The 19,014-nt window shown below is 53.3% G+C and overlaps 2 protein-coding genes across 6 annotated transcripts; one reads left to right on the forward strand and one right to left on the reverse strand.

The window, feature by feature from the left end:
• The first annotated feature begins 1,008 nt into the window (after positions 1-1,008).
• SFTA2 (surfactant associated 2) lies at positions 1,009-2,328 on the forward strand. Its single transcript, XM_032270789.1, has 3 exons — positions 1,009-1,351; positions 1,597-1,679; positions 2,109-2,328. The coding sequence occupies exons 1-3, from the start codon at positions 1,291-1,293 to the stop codon at positions 2,193-2,195; spliced, it is 231 nt and encodes a 76-aa protein (XP_032126680.1). The 5' UTR covers positions 1,009-1,290; the 3' UTR covers positions 2,196-2,328.
• Positions 2,329-6,951: 4,623 nt separating this feature from the next.
• VARS2 (valyl-tRNA synthetase 2, mitochondrial) lies at positions 6,952-19,003 on the reverse strand. Of its 5 annotated transcripts, none has more exons than XM_032270793.1 (30): positions 18,872-19,003; positions 18,186-18,413; positions 17,983-18,064; positions 17,766-17,866; positions 17,353-17,474; positions 17,173-17,239; positions 16,981-17,078; positions 16,273-16,354; positions 16,039-16,158; positions 15,445-15,556; positions 14,611-14,699; positions 13,703-13,793; positions 13,253-13,380; positions 13,034-13,137; positions 12,725-12,806; positions 12,334-12,410; positions 12,171-12,246; positions 11,785-11,887; positions 11,483-11,553; positions 11,240-11,365; positions 10,916-11,020; positions 10,701-10,769; positions 10,499-10,577; positions 10,257-10,384; positions 9,973-10,125; positions 8,875-9,081; positions 8,060-8,171; positions 7,727-7,902; positions 7,434-7,562; positions 6,975-7,329 (listed from the first exon to the last, which is right to left on the reverse strand). In XM_032270793.1, the coding sequence occupies exons 2-30, from the start codon at positions 18,384-18,386 to the stop codon at positions 7,228-7,230; spliced, it is 3,192 nt and encodes a 1,063-aa protein (XP_032126684.1). In that variant the 5' UTR covers positions 18,387-18,413; positions 18,872-19,003; the 3' UTR covers positions 6,975-7,227. The 5 variants fall into 5 exon arrangements, 4 of the variants coding, with proteins under 4 accessions (XP_032126684.1, XP_032126683.1, XP_032126685.1 ...); XM_032270792.1 differs by having other exon boundaries at positions 18,186-18,418; XM_032270794.1 differs by lacking the exon at positions 18,186-18,413.
• Between the last annotated feature and the right edge of the window lie 11 nt (positions 19,004-19,014).

The following is a 19,014-nucleotide window of genomic DNA, read 5'->3' on the forward strand; positions in this document are numbered from 1 at the left end:
AAGGAAGATCTCTCTGCATTCCCAAATTCTACCTCCTGCTCACTCCTCCTGTGCCTGCTCTTCTCCTCCATGCTTTCTTCCCACTAAGGTTTTCCTGTGCTCCTGTGCAAGTCCAGGAGTCATTGGCTGCCTTTACATTTACTGTGCAGACCAGGCCATATGTCTGTTTCCTGGTCTTACTTTTGGCTCTCTCCCTGCCTCTGCCCAGCGCTCTCTGTGCTCAGTCCCACTGGCTTCGGGGAACGTGGGGAGGCTGCATAGGGAAGAGGCAGATAGGAAGATGCAGGCCTGTGCCCTTGTGTGTTCAGTCGAGTTTCGTGGCTGGCGTGTCCCTGTGTCTGGCATGAGGGATGGGTTCTAATCTCTCTGCTACTGGTTGACTGGGTGGCCTTAGCAGGTCACTTACCCTCTCTGTACCTTACTTTTCTAGTTTATAAAGAAGGTCAGTACCTCCCTCTCTCCTGTGATTGACTGTCCCAACGCTTGCCTGTGGGGGTCTCAGCCGGGAATAGGTGGGCGTCCCTTTTCCGTGGGTGCACAAGGCAGGGGTGGGAGGACGTCTGATGAAACTCGTGTCTCCACCTGACAATCCAGGATGCGTTAGAGCAAGTGAAACAGAATGGTCAGCAATGGAAGTTCCCATTACCAGATTTCTCATCTAGAAAGCCACCAAGCCTGGAGGAGCAGGGTTCACAGTCCATTATAGACCCGACTCCTGTTCTACTCTTTCTCCCCTTTTCATTACTGCACTTGACTAGTCTTAAAAAAAATTAAATTAAAAAGCTAAGGGAGCAGGAGCACCTCGGTTCGGGAAGAAACTTGGCTTAATCCACCCCTCCCTTTTGGGCCCACATTCCTGAGCCCTTCAGTGTCAAGAATGATGAAAATTAACTGCAGTTAATAATTAATATCTAAAGAGCCTTGGGAGGCCCAGGCATGGGTGGGGCCCAGACACCAGCAGGATGGACGCCTCCCTGGTCCCCGCTTCCCTCTCGATTTCCCTCTCTGTGGGACCAACACTCACTCCCTCGAACCTAGAGACACAAGGGAGGGGTGGGAGACAGAGTTGAGGAGAGGGGGCCTCCCTCTGTTTTCCCCAGGAGCATAGTGAATGGTCCTTTCCTGGGTCCTCTCTTGCTGGGAAAACTGAAAAATCCAGTTGACCAGATTCCCCCTCCCATTTCCCCCCAGATACTTACGCTAAGGCTTGAGTGGGGTGTGGAAAGCAGGCCTGGTAAGGAGAGGCCACCAGGACTTTCTCTCCTCCATCCCAGGAGCGTGGTGGCCACTATGGGGTCTGGGCTGCCCCTCTTCTTCCTCTTGACCCTCCTTGGTAGCTCACATGGAACAGGTAAGGGCTAGAGGGCAGGACTCCCTGGTCCCTGTGGCAAGAAGAGGCCAGAGAAAGGGAGTGGGACTCCAAGGTCCCTGAAAGAGACAGAGGCACCCCAGTCCTGAGCTTCTAAGAGGCTCTTGGGGGACACTGTTGGGGAAGAGGAACTGTGGCAGGGAGCGTGGGCAGGACCGTGCTGGTCTCCGGGGGAATCACCCCTGACGGCTGGGTCCTAAGCGCTACTTCTGGATCCACCGGGCCAGGTATGACTTTGCAACTGAAGCTGAAGGAGTCTTTTCTGAGAAATTCCTCCTATGAGTCCAGCTTCCTGGAATTCCTTGAAAAGGTAATTCTTTGGGAGGGGGAAATGATGGGGCTGTGTGTTTGTGAGTCAGTTTGAGCCTCTCTGCTGGGGTCTGGCCACCTCCATGGGAATGGAGAGCTTTTTTTTTCTTGACATGGTCTTGTTCTGTCACCAAGCTGGAGTGCAGTGGTGTGATCTCAGCTCACTGCAACCTCTGCCTCCCGAGCTCAAGCAATTATCCTGCCTCAGCCTCCCAAGTAGCTGGGATTACAGGGGCCACCACTACACCCAGCTAAGTTTTGTATTTTTAATAGAGACGGGGTTTCACCACATTGGCCAGAATGGTCTTGATCTCTTGACCTTGTGATCTGCCAGCCTTGGACTTCCAAAGTGCTGGGATTACAGGCATGAGCCACCCAGCCGGGTCAAGAGAGCTCTCTTACATCTCGCCCTTTAACCCTTTGTTCCCAGCTTTGCCTCTTCCTCCATCTCCCTTCAGGGACCAACGTCACCCTCCACCATGCAAGATCCCAACACCATGTTGTCTGCAACACATGAGAGCCATTGAAGCCTGTGTTCTTCTTGGCCTGGGTTTTGGGGCCGGGGGTGCAGGGGGTGGGCCCTGACCCTGCCTTTCAGCAGGTCCCATCCTGCTGAGTGGCAATAAATAAAATTCAGTATGCCGAATTCAGTAACTTGCTTGACTCTGTGGGCCCCTGAGCACAGAGCTGGCAGGAAGAGGGGGTTGGGTGCTCAAGTCTCTGACTGAGCCCTGCTGAGCAGAGGGTTCCAGAGATGGACGCTCTCCCCCTCAACACCAGTGTCACAGGCCTAGAAGGTATCTGGGGAGTTGTTTGGGGACAGTCACACACCACATACATTTACACATGCACATGAACACACACTGAGTTGACATCTTCAGAGCACCTGGGAATAAAGAGAAGCAGCATTTACTGAAGTCCTGCTTTTCTCCTGCTTCCCTATTTTGATGATTGCAGCAGTCTTGAATGTGGCAAAGATATCATTATCCTACTTTAAAGATAAGGAAATTGAAGCTCAGAGAGGGCAAGTCACTCTCCTGAGGTCTAACAGCAGTGGAGAAGTCAGGTACCAGACAGATGTCTTGGTTTAAGCAAGATTTTAATTTCATCGCCCTTTACTTAAGCTTTGGGGCTGGGAGGTTCAAAACCAAACAGAGATATAGGCAGAACAACCCCAGGATATGGTCCCCCCAACCCAAGGACCCACACAGGTAATCAGGGTGGGAGGTGTGGGGGGCACTCAGGTGAGAGTTGAGGAGTTCGGCTTGTGAGAGGATGGCCAGCCAGGCGCAAGTGGTGGGGAAGTGCAAGTGGTGGCCAGGTGCAAGCTGAGCCTGTGCTGGGCCACGTGAGCATGAGGCCACACAGGCCACACGGGCCACATGTGAATCCTGGGCATGTTTCTTATCCTCTTAAAGCCTCCATTTCTTCACTCACAAATGGGGACAAGGATGGTAACTGCTTCAGGGTGACAGGTCTTCCACCAGGTTACTTAAGGGTGTATGCTGCTGCTGCCTGACTCCTGAAGGCCAGGTGGTGAGCCAAGGTCATGGTGCCTGGCCAAGGAGCAGGTGTCCCTGATAGCCCAAACATCGTGGAGAGTATCTGGGAACCCACCAAGGAAAGCAGTCCCATCACGCACACACAGTAGGCAGAGTCAGAAAATTAGCTTGAAAGCAGCTTCGGGGTGGGAGGCAGCACATATCTCTAAAGCTGTCCTGCTGCCATCCAGGAGTGCCCTGTGTGTAAGTCCTAAAAAACTCATACTCACCAACTTGGACTTGTCTGAGCCACTTTTCGGCCCCTGAGCTCCCTCCCAGTTTGGGGGAAGGTTTTTCTTTTTTCTTTTCTTTTTTTTTTTTTTTTAACACAATCCTGAGTTTTTCTCATTATACCTGCACCATCAGATTGTTGTGAGGATCACAGGGGTAAGCTACTTAGGGACATGCCATAGCCTGTCTTATAGGATGTTGGCAGGATGGTAGGCATTGCTGTTAGGATGGAAACCTAGTCTCAACACGCAAGTCCTAGTCCCCTGGGGTTCAGGGTCCTCCTTATCCTGATTTCTATGGCAGGCACTCCCTACCACCTTCTCAAGATTATCTTGGCCAGGCACAGTGGTTCATGCCTGTAATCTCAGCACGTTGGGAGGCTGAGGCAGGTGGATCATAAGGTCAGGAGATCGAGACCATACTGGCCAACATGGTGAAACCCCGTCTCTACTAAATATACAAAAATTAGCTGGGCGTGGTGGTGCACACCTGTAGTCCCAGCTACTCAGGAGGCTGAGGCAGGTGAACTGCTTGAACCCGGGAGGTGGAGGTTGCAGACAGCTGGGATCATGCACTCTAGCCTGGGCTACAGAACAAGACTCTGTCCCAAAAAAAAAAAAAAAAAAAAAAAAAAAAGACAACAAGAGTTCAGTATGGAGCATCACTGAAGATGAGGGGAGCATAGAAAGTGGGAGAGTGGAAACAAACACTTTAAAAATTGGTCCACCTTCCTTCACAACTGTCCTGGGACAGTCAGCCCCCAAGGAGAGGTAGCAAGGGGCTCCAAAGGAAACTAGTATTTTATGAATTGCCCCAGCCTGCACGAGTGGGCAGGTGATGCCCATGGGGCGGCTGTGAAGATCCCCAAACAAGTTAGGGACTGGATATCTGAATGTCCGAGAGGTTGGTGGAGCAGACAGCTAAATGTACCTCAACCTGGTTCCTAGATCTCAGGGCCTGAGATCACCAGGATGTGATTTCCAGATTATTTTTCTCAAAAAACTGCCTCCCAAGGCTCAAAACAGTGAAGAGTGCTTTGGGGTCCACCAGACCTGGGGGTGACAGAGACTGCTAACTGGCCCCCTAATAGCCATCCCCCTCCTTTTGGATAGTCATGTAGATTTCAAATCAGCATGTGGCTTATTACATTTCCCAGCCTCCCTTGCAGCCAGGTATGGCCATGTGATCAGCTTCTGTCCAATAGGATGCAAGTAGAAAGGAGGTGGGCAACTTCCTGGTAATATCCTTGAAAAGAAAGGAGCTTCCATTTCAGAGGAGGAAAAGCAAAGTTCTTAAAACAGCCTATAAGGTCTTAGATCAGCACTTTCCAATAGAGCTTTCTGTGGTAATGGAAATGTTTTATAACTGTGCTGACCAACATAGAAGCCACTGGCCACATGCAACTACCAGAACACTTGAAATGTGGCCAGTATGACTGAGAAACTGAATGTTTAATTGTATTTACTTTAGAGAGCCAACTGGCTACTACTTTGGACCAATTCCCCACCCTTACCTCCCTGACTCCACCTCGCGCCGTCCTCCCGTTCTCACTCTGCCCCACCACACTGGTCTCCAGCTACTCTTCAAGCTGTCCAGGTGTGCCTCCATCTCAATTTTCCTCTGGCCCTTCCCTTTGTCTGAAACACTCTTCCTATACCTCCTACAAGCCTTTGCTTAAACCTCATCTTTACAGTGAATTCTGCCATGATCCACAATTTAAAACTACAACCTGCGCCCCCACACAAACACATTCGAGTCGCCTTACCTTGCTCTATCCTTTTTCTCCCCTGCATTCATGACATTCAAACATAGTATATAGTTCACTTATTTGCATGTTATTTCTCACTGTCCTGCTAGAAGGAAACAGAACTACAAGGGCACAGAACTTTGTTTCATTCACTGATGAATCCAAGTGTCAAGAATAAGGCCCAGCCCATAGTTGGTGCTCAAAAGAAAAAAAAAAAAAACTTTATTGAAACAGTAAAAACAAAAAGGAAACTGCCCATCCCCTTCTTTCCCTCCTCCCTTTGGGTGGAAATGCAGACACAGTGATGGGAGCTGGTGCAGACCTTGGGGGCAGAGTTTGACAATGTATCAGAATGGCAGGAAAATAAGATTAAAGGAGGTGTGGGCCATTATTGCAGAGCTCTGCACTACTTATGCCCAGAAAAGAAACATCCTGTCATCTTAGCCACCATTATATTTGAAGTTTAGTTGTAGCAGCCAGAAAGAGCCTGCACCTAATTTATTGGGTTAGGTCCCAGTGGAGACTTCTCTGAGCACGTGTCTTCATCTCCAAAATGGGGGCTGGGCGCAGTGGCTTAAGCTTGTAATCCCAACACTTTGGGAGGCCGAGGCAGGTGGATCACTTGGGCCCAGAAGTTCAAGACCACCACGGCAAAACCCTGTCTCTCCAAAAATTTTACAAATTAGCAGGGCGGGCCTGGGCATGGTGGCTCCCACCTGTAATCTGGGCACTTTAGGAGGCTGAGGTTGGCAGATCACTTGGGGTCAGGAGTTTGAAACCAGCCTTGCCAACATGGTGAAACCTTGTCTCTACTAAAAATACAAAAAAAAAAAATGCCTTCGCCTCCTGAATAGCTGTGCATGGTGGTGGATACCTGTAATCCCAGCTACTCAGGAGGCGAAGGCAGGAGAATCACTTGAACCCAGGAGGCAGAGGTCACAGTGAGCCAAGATCTCACCACTGCCCTCCAGCCTCGGTGATAAAGTGAGACTCTGTCTCAAAAAAAAAAAAAAAAAAAAAATTAGCAGGGCACAGCGTCACACACTTGTGGTCCCAGCTACTTGGGAGGCAGAAGGTTAAGGCTACCGTGAGCCACAACCGTGCCACTGCACTTCAGCCTGAACAACAGAGCGAAACCCTGTCTCAAAAATAAAGTGAAACTAAACATCTCCAAAATGGAGTTAACGCCTGCCTTGTGAGGTTTTCAGTAGGATTAAATGGCATTGTATATCTAGCACCATAGAGGACCCAGCCCAGGACAGGCTACTCAGAGCTGCTGGACAGAATGTACCCTGGGCGTGGAAGGGCCAGGCCCCTGAATTCCATGGAGATGAGACAGTGTTTGGAGTGGGTAAGGTGGCTGGCTGTGCTCCTGTGATTGTGAACTCAGAAGCTGGGCAGCGTCTCTGGCACTCAGGTGTCAAGAGCACTGAAGGTGGGGGCACGCCGTCTGCAGCACAGCCTGCAGCCCATCAGGTCTGGAGGGGGCCAGCTCCTCTCAGCAACTCTAGGGATAGGGCCAAGGAACAAGGAAGCTTTCATTCAGTGAGACTTAGAGGAGAAAGAGCCTGCAAAAGCCGGGGTATTGTCAGTCAGTCCAGAAGGTAGGTAGAACCGGGACCACCATGCCCATGCTCTACCCCGTGACTAGAAAGCCCCTCTGCCTCCAGCAAGGAAGCCCCCCTCCTCTATTCCCAGATCAAATTCTCAGGGGACAACTCAGAAGCACAGAAGTCACCACTAGGAGCAAAGGGGACCAAAGAGCCATAAGCAGACATGTTTGGAATTTTAAAAAGTTTATCTGAATCTCCTCATTCCCAAACTTCCAGGTGGGAGGCAGGCCAGACAGTAACGTGAGCATCTCAAGGACACCACGGTCACTGCAACGACCAAGCCAGTCTGTTTCCTCATTTATGAAATGAAGGCGATGGGCCACATAGTCTCTGACATCCCACTGCATCCTGACAGCTGACAAATGTTTGTCCTCAAAGACAGGTCTGAGGGGGAGGAAAACTGATGGGGATGATGAGTTAGAGCTCCAGGCTCCCTGGGGTTGGAGGCTTATCCATCAGCTGCCGGAGGTGAGAAACCGCCTTGTCCAATTTTGACAATTCCAGCTGGAGAGAAGAAAGCTGGACCAGGAGAAAAGGGGGTGAGGATCCAGGCATGAGGCCCACCACTCCTGGCCCACATTCCCTCAGGGGTCAGGCCTTCTGGGGGCCTCTCCTAACCTTACCTTTTGTTGCCTCTGAGTCTCTGCCTCCCCTTCTGATGGGGTTCTGGCTATGAGGCCATCAAGCTGCTTCTGCAACTTGTGCCTTCGGGCAGCTAACAGAGATAGCTGGATCTGGGGGTCTACCAGGCCCTGGGGAAGAACAGGGAGAAAACGCTCAGACATCCGCATGCTGCCGGGCCTCCATCCTCCATTAGAAGGTTCCTTCCCCCACTTTATACAGCCCAGCGCCCCCCCACCTTCCTCCCAGCATGCTTCCCAAGCCTGCCCTAAGCCTCCCCATCCCCTCTGGTCACCTGCAGCTCCATGTAGACCTGAACTGTGTCACTGAGTGGAGCCTGGGCCCAGCCAGAGGGAGCTGCTGCACCTGGGGGTAACAGGCCCACAGCCCCACAGTGGGCCAGGGTGGCCAGGGGCTCCAAGAAGGTGTCAAAGAGGCCCTGCTCCCCAGGCTCTGAGCTCTGCAGCAGCACTGGAAAGACAGAAACCATCAGGGGCAAGGCCTCGGCTCCTGCCTGCCTTTCCACCTGCACCTCCTAATGAGGGGGTCTACCCTTCAGGCTCTCCTCTTTTCCCCACCAGCTCCCTCTTCCTGCAAAGAACCGAGCCCAGGACCCGCCCTGCCTCACCTCGGGGCCGGGCTTTGGTGAGCTGGTACGTGGCTCGGAGAGCCCTCAGCACCTGCACTGCCTCCTGGACCCGGGAGAAGTGTTGCTCCAGCTCCAGCTGGCGCCAGTGCTCCTGGAGATGAAGGACCCAGAGTTAGCAAAGGGGCTCCTGGGAGACTCAGTACCAACCCTCTGGCTCTGTCCTCGACCCATCTGCCCCATCTCCTTATGGCAAGGAGATCTGTCCTCAACACCACAGAAAATCCACTATCTCAAGGAACACGACAAATAGTGAGGTGTCATCTAGAGGTTCCAGATGATCAGTGTTTGAAGTCAGTTTAGTTGCTCTGATTGAAATGGCCAACCAAAAATAAATTAGAATTTAAAATGATTTAGTCAAAACTCAAAAACAAATAAGTATAAAAGATATTTAAATAGTTAAATTTTAAAATAATTTTTGGGTGCATTTATAGCATTTATCCTTCTGAGGTTATGAAAGCTGCACTGAGATTTTGGGGACACCCACCCTCATCACAACCATGACATATACTGTTACTGTTCCTCGTTTAAACATGGGGGAAACTGAGGCTTGATCACACAGCTCAAAAATATCAGTCTAGCAACAGAGTCCTGCTTTTGAGCACTATGCTAATACTGTCCCTCAAGACCCTAGGGTCATCACAGCCACCGTGCAGGAACAGTCCATCCTCCCCAGGGATCCACAGTAAAGTATAAGCCATTCCTGCAGATGAGCCCCTGCAGCGAATGCTTTCAGAAGGCGCTCGCCACTTTTCACCAGAGAGCCCACTCTGAGGTGTCATGTACCTGGGACTCACCAAGCTGCAGGCGCTGGGGTAGGGGGCAACCGAGACGCTGGGGGCAGGGGGGCAACCAGGCCTGGGGGGCAGCCTCTGCCAGAGCTCTTCAACCAGGAAGGGCATCAATGGGGCCAGGAGGCGGAGGCCAAGGTCAGCGCAGGAGAACAGGACCTGAGGGGGCCCCAGGGGGCGGGGCGAGTGCCGCAGCACAGGCTTCACAGCCTCCTGGAGAGGAAGCCAATGGTCAGAAGACAGGCCAGGGCCAGAGCCCGCCACCCCACGGCCAGTGCCCTACCCGCCAGCGGGACAGGTCATGGGTCCTGGGAGAGAGGAACAGGCAGAAGCACTTAGCACGTCCGATATGATCTGAAGTCCCAGGACACACTCAGCGCAAAGAAGGGAAACCCAGGGCAGCAATTCTCAGAAGTAAACGGGGATAAGATTTCCAGGAAAACGTGTATAGGGAAAAAAATCATTGACCTTTTTTTGAGTTTTTGATTTTTTTTTTTTTTTTTTTTGGTTTTTTGCTTATCAAAAAGGGACAAAGGTTTTTAAAAGGCTGAGCTAGGGCAGTGGTTCGCAGCCAGCAGCAGCAGCACCACCTGGGACAAGAAATGAATATTCTTAACACCCACCCACCCCACCCAGCCTGCTGAAGGAGCCGCTGAGGGGCAGCTGGGATCCATGGTCAACAAGCCGCGCGGGTGCTTTGGGCATAGGACAGCGTGAGAACTCCGGGTCTAAAGCCCACTGCTACCTGCCCCCAGGCCTCTGCACGCAGCCTGCCCACGGGCCAAACTCAGCAACTACAGGGACTGAAAAAAAATGCCCCTCTGCTTTCTGACCCCGACTTGTCAGACACTTCTAGAAGTCTCCTCCTCGTCCTCTCCCCAGGTGACAGGCAGGCAACGGTGCCTGGCCACACTGCTGAAAGCAGTCCCAGGAAGAGGGGAACTGAGACTACTCCTTCATCTCCTCTCCTCTCCTCTCCTCTCCTGAAGGGACGATTGGGAACTTATTAACTCCAGAGCTCTATGACATGGAATCGGATTTCCAGAGGAATGAGAAGCAGGTCTGCAGGGGTGGGCATGCCGAGCCTCCCCCAGCCTCACTCACTAGGTAGACGTCACAGAGGTTATGGAGCCAGAAGTGGTGCAGGGCGTGAGTGACAAGTGAGAGCTCTCGGTTGAGGAAGCCCCGCTCACACTCCCAGGCGGCCAGGGCAAGGCGGCTCAGGATCCAGGCGTCCATGGGGGAGGAGGGAGACAGCTGCAGGCAGAGGGGGCTTCAGGCCCAGGAAGGCCTGACGCCCCCTCCCCTGCCTCCTTTCCTTCCAGATGCCACCTCAGCCCCCTGACACCTGGCTACCCCTACTCCCAAGCACCTCTGCTTTCTCTTACCTCCTCAGCAGGTTGAGGCACAAATTTCTCCCCTAAGGCATTGAGGATGAAGCGCAGGGCATTCCAGATCTTGTTGCAGAAATGTCGGCAGCTCTGGACCTCAGAGACAGACAGGCGTAAGTCGCCCCCTGGAAGAAGAGAATGAAGGTAGTCTGCGTGTAGGTCGCGGCAGCACTGGTGTCCTGCCCCTGCACAGGTGCCCGCTGCCCTCTGCTCACCCAACACCCCTCGTGCAGGCTTACCCTGAACTCCGTGGGAGCAGAGTGTGAATCTCAGGGCATCTGTCCCACACTCAGGGATCCCATGAGGAAAGTCCTTTTTCTGCAACCAGAGGAAAAAGAAGGGTGGCAGATGCCTTTGTGGCTGCAGGGCCAGGACCTGGGCTGCGGAAGAAGCCAGAGGCGGTGAGCTAGAGCTGGGAGTGGGCAGGCAGCACCCACTAACCTGTGCCGCAGCCGCAATGGCCAGCTCTGCAGGGTCCAAATTTCCACTTCTCAGCTTTTCCTGCAGCACCTGGGGAGGGGGTTATTCACGGCCCAGGTCAAAGGCCTCACCTCTACAAGGGTCACACCCACGGGCCTCACTCCTCCCTGGGCCATCCTTCCTCTCTCCTGTGAACCCCGCCAACCCTGTCCCTCCTGTGGGCACTTCGTCCTCACCTGCATCTCCACTCCGCTGATGATGTCTCTTGGGTCCAGCACATTCCCCAGGGACTTGCTCATTTTCCGGCCCTGCCTGTCCCGAACCATGGGATGAAGAAGCACCTGGGGACAGGGAGGAGTCAGCAGAGGGGGCTCCACAAGCCTTTCCTTGGGGGTCCCTTGGGATCTCTGGCCTCCATACTTTTGGGGGTGATGGGAAGTGAATCAGGAAAAAGGAATTGGGAACATGGAAACAACCAAGTTAGGAATTAGAATAATGGAGGACAAGGTCTGGGGAACACTGGGGTCACAGAAAGGGGTGGGGCACTGACAGGCTGTTACCTTGCTGAAAGGCAGCTGCCCAGTGAGCTGGGTCCCCAACATGACCATGCGGCCCACCCAGAACAGCAGGAGGTCACTGCCCGTTTCCAAAAGTGACAGCGGGTAGAAATGAGCAAGGTCTGAGGTCTAGAGGGAAGACAGCAGTAAGAGGCCCAGGCCCTGGGCCCCCTCAAGCCAATGCGGGGGCCTAGCTGTGCTTTCTCATAGTTTCCCCTTCATTCTCTCCCTCTCAACCCGCCTCACCTCTTGGGGCCAGCCCAGGGCAGAAAAGGGGAACAGGGCAGAAGAGAACCATGTGTCCAGGACATCAGGGTCTGGGAAACAGAAAAGGAATGGGGACAGTTGAAACCTCGGCTTCCAGGACCTCAGACCACTGCTGCCACCATTCTAGTCCAACTCTCATCCCGAGACCAGGACTGTCCCCTTTGGCTCCATTCCCAGCTTTCCGGACCCTGCCTTCTCCACCTCTGTATGTGTTCCCCTCAAAGGCCCAGATGTGCAGTTCCCCGCTCCCCTGTACATCCCTCCCCAGCTCAGGCACTCACCCCTCTTCAGGGCCAGCTCTGCCCCTGGCCTCCCTGTCAGTTCTGCTGCTGCCTCTCTGGCCTCAGCCTCTGACCGTCCAACCACCCAACGGTCTTCTTCACCCTGCAGAATTAGTAAGGGGTTGGGGAGAGCGAGGAAGAACAGCTGACAGGTGTAAATGTCACTTCATTTTCATGTCCTCTCATGTGGTCTTAGAGTGGCCAGGTTCCTCCGGGCTGAGGTAAAGAAACCCCAGTTCAGGGAGACTTAATAGCACAGAAGGTTAAGTGAGTACGAGCATGAAGCACCTGAACAGGCAGGAGCGGGCCTGGCACTACGGTGCTCTGACTCCTGGGCCAGGTGCTCTGCGCCACACTCAGCCCTCCCAGGGCTTCTTCCTACCCACCTGTGCGCCGTCCTCTACAACCAGGTAGGCTGGAATCTGATGGCCCCACCACAGCTGCCGGGAGACACACCAGTCCCTGCCAGGAGGACATCCATGAGTCTTAGAATAACTAGTCGGTCCCTCCTCCCCATCTCCACAAGAGCTCCCCTTACCCCACCCTTACCCAATGTGGGCAAACCAGTGCTGCCAGCTCTTCTGGTGGAAGGAAGGACTGAGCTCCAGGGCCCCCGACTCCACAGCCTGGAGAGAATGGGGCATTTAGACAATGTTTGCCTTCCTGCACGGCCGCACCTCCATGGATACGACGGGCGGCCTCTGAGGTCATTTTAAAATTCAGAAAGAACCTCTCAAGCCTCCTGCAAAGATTCTGGGCTTGAGTAAGGATATGAGCCAGCCCTTTCTGGGCTGCCCGGCCTCCCTCCCACACATCCTCTCAATCACCACAGCTGGAGAGGCCTTCGGGGCGGAGGTCCTTCTGCTTCCCACTTCTTCATTCCAGTTCTCAGGGAGCTCCCCCAACCCCTGGCCCGGTCCTTCCTACACTGCAGCCTCACCTGAGCAGCTCGGGCCCCCATTTCCTGGCAGCGGACAAACCACTGGCTCTTCAGCAGGTATTCTATCACATCCCCAGAACGACTGAAAGGAAGACAGGGTGAGTCCACCGCTCCTCTGGCCCTGTGACTTCTCCCAGGGGCACAAGACCCTATGCCATGCCAGGCCCTTGGTACTGAGGATACAATAGTGAACGAACACGGAGCTTCTATTCTAATGGAGGGGTGCAGAGCCCATCCTATTGTCACTGTTAAGCTTCATGCATTCCCTTTTGGGGGTAGCCCTTAGTAAAGGAGCTAAAATGAAGTTACCTGCAGATGGGCAGTACCATGGGGTGGTTCTGGAGGCCCCGGAACAGGCCCCGTTCACTCAGCACAGACATTATCTTTTCCCGGGCCACAAACCGGTGAAGACCCTAGAGAAAAAGCAGCAAGAGTAAAGCTGAAAGTCCTCTAGAGAAATAAGAAACTGGGGGGAGGAGTAGGCAGACAGGTGCCCCCAAAGGATGGGGTAACACAGGCTGGTACCACCTGCAGCCAGTCCCCGCAGAGGGAGGTCATGGTCCCATCCTCTGCAATGACGTTCAGGGGGCTCAAGCCATGTCGGGCCCCCATCTCAGCATCAGCAGGACTGTGAGCTGGAGTCACCTTCACGGCCCCTGGGGGAGCACAGCCATGGTGAGTCCTGAACCTGACCTTGGCTTTTGCTTTTCCAGATGTATCGTCATTACCTGCGCTGCCCCATCACCCGCGCCGCCCCATCACCGCGCCGCCCCATCACCCGTGCCGCCCCATCACCGCAGCTCCCCATCACCCGCGCTGCCCCAGCCCCCTGCGACTTTCTCTGTCTGTGCCTCCCTCCCATTCTCCACTGAGACCACCCTGTGTGAGGCTCTCCCACCCCCACCTTCCTCCTCCTCCTGATTCCCTCCCGTCTCCTCCAGGATCCCCAACTCTCTCTCTCCCCTGCCCTTCACTCACCTGTGCCCACATGTGGCTGAACAGTATAATCTGTGATGAGGGGGAGAGGCTTCCCCATCAAGGGGTGACGAAGCTGTCGCCCATGTAGATGCTGAAGGGAAGGGAGAGGGATCAGGGACAGGCACCTGTGTGGGGTGGAAGGGTCTGGGCTGGGGCGTCAGAACCCCAGGAATAAGAGCAGAAAGTGGAAGGTAGCGAGCTAGAGCAAAGTCAACAAACTCTTAAGGGGCCAGAATGTAGATATGTTAGGCTTTTGGCCTAGAGACAAATTCAGTCTCTGCACAATTACTCTATTCTGCCACTGCAGCAGAGCTGGAGAGGGTATATAATAGCGGCCATAAATAATATAAAAGGTTGCACGCTGGATTAGGATCATGGGCCAGTTTGTCAACCCCTGAGCTAGAGAAAAAGTATAAGAAGGTGAGGGAGTCAAATCAGAGCCCCTGCAGGTCTGAGAGAAGTCTCAGGAAAAGGAAGTAGAAGCAAGAGAGAAAGAGCCACCATCGAAAGCCCAAGAGAAGGCCGGGCACGGTGGCTCACGCCTGTAATCCCCAATCTTTGGGAAGCTGGGGCAGGTGGATCACGAAGTCAGAAGTTCAAGACCAGCCTGGCCAAGATGGTGAAATCCCGTCTCTACTAAAAATACAAAAATTAGCCAGGTATGGTGGCAAGTGCCTGTAATCCCAGCTACTCAGGAGGCTGAGGCAGGAGAACTGCTTGAACCTGGGAGGCAGAGGTTGTAGTGAGCTGAGATCGCACCACTGCACTCCAGCCTGGGTGACAGAGTGAGACTCTGTCTCAAAAAAAATAAATAAATAAAAATAAAATAATAATAATAAACAAAATCCCAAAGAAGAGAAGGCCATGGAGGTGGGCAGGCCAGAGTGCAGTAGTGCACTGGGTATTACCGTGTAACGGGAGTCATCTGGGTGAACAGCCACAGCCACGTCCCCAGGCAGTGTCTCTGGTCTCGTGGTTCCTACCACAACCTCTGCATCTGGAGACAAACATTTAAGCACCTACAGCTGGTCATCATCCTCATCCCTCACTGCCAGCATAGCTAAAGGCAGCAGAAGAGGAAAGGGGAACGGGCAGGGAGTAGTCAACGTGGAAGAGGACCCCAGGAATGACTAGAAAAAAGTAGGAGCAGTGTTTACAGGAACCCAGGGTTTCCCATAAGCTGACGACCAGAGGCCTGAGAGGGTGTCTGGTGCTAAGGAATTTGTATGGAAGAAATGGGGGCAGTATTAATTAAATCAACTAAAGTAGAATTCTTGCTGGGTGCCCAGAGGACACTGGGGATTCTCAGGGTCCTAATCACAAATGCTGTACATTCTTCAGGGTGAGCACCTGTGCAGGGGCAGCATCCAGTGCTGCCGCCACCTACACTCAGCCCCTCCTACAAGAAGCTTCCTCTGACGATGACTCTAGCTCATCTGTCTTCCCTTTCTCTGAGTTCTTCAGAACATTTACCCTAAACACCACACCTTAGAACTGATCTTATGTCTCTTTTCTGGATAGCGCACTCCTGCAGAATTACACCACGCTCTCGAAGGGCAGTGACCACATGCACTTTTTGCACATCCCCCAGAAGACCCAGGCAGGGTAAGTGCCCACACTGAGGTGAACACTACCAAGGTTCATATGGGAGACAGACTGATGGGTGCTGAGCAGCCCAACATGGGCTCCAGAAAGCAGGGAAAACAGAGGTAAATAGGTGACCTGCAGAGGACTTTGCTCACCAGGCTCTCCATCCACGGGGAAGGCAACAGAAAACAGGAGGCCAAAAGACACAGGGGTGGGGCAGCCAGGCAGTCGAAGCTCTGCGTGGCCAGGCAGCGGCCGGTTCTCCACCTGGAGGCACCGAGAAGGCTGGGTCAGAGGGCAGCCTTTCTGCAAGGCTCGTACCCAGGTTTCACTCTGCCACTCATCCACCTGCCCAGCCTCCCTGCAACCCATCTAAAAGCCATCTGAAGGATTCAGGAGCCACCTCCGTCTGCCTTCACCCCAGTGCTTGTGCAGTCACACTTCTAATAAATATTCACTGAGCACTTAAGCCACGGCCAGGTTATCTTGCCAATCACCTAGGTGAATTCTCATTTAATTCTCATTTAATTTTTACAACACCCCACGATGCAAGCATTACATCATCTCTAATTTACAGACTGAGGAAGCTGAGGCTTAAAGAGACAAAATAGTCTGCCAAAAGCCACAAAGCCCTCGCAGGCAGGCCTTAGATTTGAATCCAGGCACCTTAGCTCCAGAGTATGAGCTCTTAACCATTGAACACCCTGCCTCAGAGCTCTCCCAAACCTGCTTCTCTCTCTCCACCTCACCTCAATGTCCGAGATGGCTGATCTTAAAGCACATGACCAGTTGACAAGCTGACGGTTCCGGTACAGCAACCCCGCCTTGTAGAGTCGCACAAAAGCTTCAGTCACAGCCGCTGAGGAGCCCTGGAATGACCTGAGTGTCCACCTCTAACAGCCGCTTCTCAGCCCATCACCCTATTTAGGGACCCAGGCATTGCCACGCCCCACACAGATTTCTAAACCTTCTCCAACACTCACAGCATCCATGGTAAAACACTCTCGATCCCAGTCCAGGGAGGCACCCAGAGCTCGCAGCTGCTCACAGATCTCTCCACCTTTCCTGTGCCCAGAGAGATCCTTGTCAGCAAATGCTTCCCAAGCACTTCCCATATACCAGGCCCAGCAATGCCTCCAGCAATGCCAGGTGCTGGAAGGTCAAGTGAGGATGGCATTGATCCAGCCTCTAGAGGCTAATAGAAACAAACTCACAAACCCAATATGGAGTTTTCTAAGACATTAAAAGAGGCAAAAGATTCTATAGGAAGAGACAGCCACATTGTGGGATATCCAAGGATGCTTCACAGAGAAGATAACATGAGATAACAGACCCGAAGAATGAGAGTAATTCCATGGGAATTGGAAGGTGGGAATGGGTGAGTGGAAGAAGTTGAGATTTACACAAGAGAAAGTGGGGTAAGTAGAGAGAAATAAAAAATGCACACACACACATACATGAATATTCAAATACATATATAATACACACACATACACACACACACACACACACACACACACACACACACACACAAATAAGGCTTGGAAATGCCACCAAATGTTAAGGGGCTCCAGGGCTTCCATCTCTGTGTTGGGAACAGCCAGGGACTACAAGTCAGGAGTGACAGTGGTGGGAGGTTAAGAACCCAAATCTGCCATCTGGGCCCCCCTACCCCTGCCCATCATACTCACGCCTCCTTCCACTGCCACACCTCCCTAAGGAAGTCCTCCCGGCTCAGTTCATGTCTCCTCACTCCCTGTTCCTTCCACAGTTGTTTTTCCACTACAGCCTGCAGTTGGATTCAGGGGAAATGAACAGTCAGGTTGGTTTCAGGGAAGAAACTGCTTTCACCCAAGAAAAGGAACATATAGCAGAAAACATACTTGTGTAGCGATTCCCGCGTGATCGGAACCAGGGACCCACAGCACTTGATCCCCACGCATTCGATGCCTGCAACAGAAGTGCCGTCCTGTGAGCACCTGTGCTTAAATGTTTATCCTCCCTCATTCCTACCCTTCCTACATCTCTTCCAAGAACTCACGCAGCCTCCACTCCCCTCTCACCAGCGCACGAGGGCATCCTGTATGGCCACCGTGAGTGCGTGGCCGATGTGCAGGGAGCCCGTGACATTGGGAGGTGGGATACACATGGAAAAGGTCTCCCCTGTAGCTTGGGGCAGCTGGGCCTAGAGGAAGAAAAAAAGTCAAAGGGCAAGAGAGAATTGGATTGAGGAAACAGCACCCTCTGCTGTCTCCAAAACAGAAAAAAACTTCAGGGAAGAACTGTCCTGCAAATAACAGAAGGGTGGAGAGGAGGGAATCGGTCAGGGGGAACCTGCCAAGAGAAATCTTTGGAGACACCAGGGCCAGAAAGAAGGCAAGGTCTACAATGTCAGCTCAACTCTGAGGTTCCAGTTGTATTCAAGGGCCACTCTGTCTTGGAGACCATTTAGGACCTCTCCCCGCCAGGTACTAACCTGATATTCTGGTTTGAAGAAGCCCTCTCGTACCCACCACGGGTACCAGGCAGCCTCAACATATCGGGGGCTGTATGCAGGAGGCAGGGGCCCCGAGACATCTGTGGAGGCAAGGAGAGCTCCACTAACCACTGAACTTGTTCCCAAGCTGCATTTCGGCCGGCCAAATGAGTAACACAAATGGGAAAGAAAAGGAGTTCTTACTTATTCTACTTACCTTTCTTTTCACCGGGTTTTGTAGGGATTTCATACAATAGTACCTCCTTAGGACTCCAGGCCTTAATGGACTCTGCAGGCGACTGAGGAGAGAAAGCAGAAGAGGCTGGGGTCCAGTATACCCCAGACATCTGCATTTCAGCCCGTCTCGTCCAGCCCCTCCCAAATCTCAGAAACCCAAGGACAAACTGTCTGACCCCTAACCTTGCTCTCCCCTGCTATCCCAGCCTCCAGAGTCGCCTGCTTCTCTCGCAGGCGCTTCTGTTTGGCTTCACGGTTCCTCCGGGAGATGGGAGATCCATGGGGTTCCGACTGTGTAGAAACGGGATGGAACCTGGAGAGGCCCCGTGAGGGCTTCAGCCCCAGAAAAGGTGGTCGAAAAGAGGATAGAGGCAAATGAGGCATCAGGAGTGTTTGGAAAGGGGCCGAGATCTGTTCTGGATAGAGAGACAGCACATTAGGATACGGGTGTGGGTGGAGGAAGCTCACTCTCCTCGTTCCATCTTTCCCGGCTCTGATTAGCACAGGTCTGTTAATCCCTCCCACACCACGTTTCCTCCTGGAGGGCTAGAGTGGCGCAGTGTCTACAGACAGTGCCGTGGGGGCACGGAGACCAGGGCTCTTCCGGAGCAGGGCCGGGGTGTCTGAACTTGGCCGTAACCACTGACACAAGAGAAGAGAGGGCACAGAAATTCAGGGAGATGATGGGCATCAGCGCTCCCAGGAGCAGGCAAGGAGTCCTAGCAGGGCCGCTGCGATCTCCGCCCGCCCAGGGGCCTCCTGCAGCGCCCACGGCCCGGCGCCGCCTGGCCTTCCCGCCTATCCCAACGCGTTGACCCAGGCCCCGCAGCGCTTCCCACTTCCCAGAGGACGCCCCGGCGTGCTCTCACCGGGAGACCCCGCCGCTATCCCAGGGCGCCCCGCGGCGGCAGGGACTAGTGACTCCACCTACCCAGACCCTGGAACTTGGCCCGGGAGCCGCGCGGCGCATGGGGGCGGAGCCCAGGCTGGCGCATGCGCAGTAGCTGGCTTC

This window comes from Sapajus apella, unplaced genomic scaffold, assembly GCF_009761245.1.
Source record: "Sapajus apella isolate SASKATOON/1434 unplaced genomic scaffold, GSC_monkey_1.0 scaffold216, whole genome shotgun sequence".
NCBI classification, from domain to species: domain Eukaryota; kingdom Metazoa; phylum Chordata; class Mammalia; order Primates; family Cebidae; genus Sapajus; species Sapajus apella.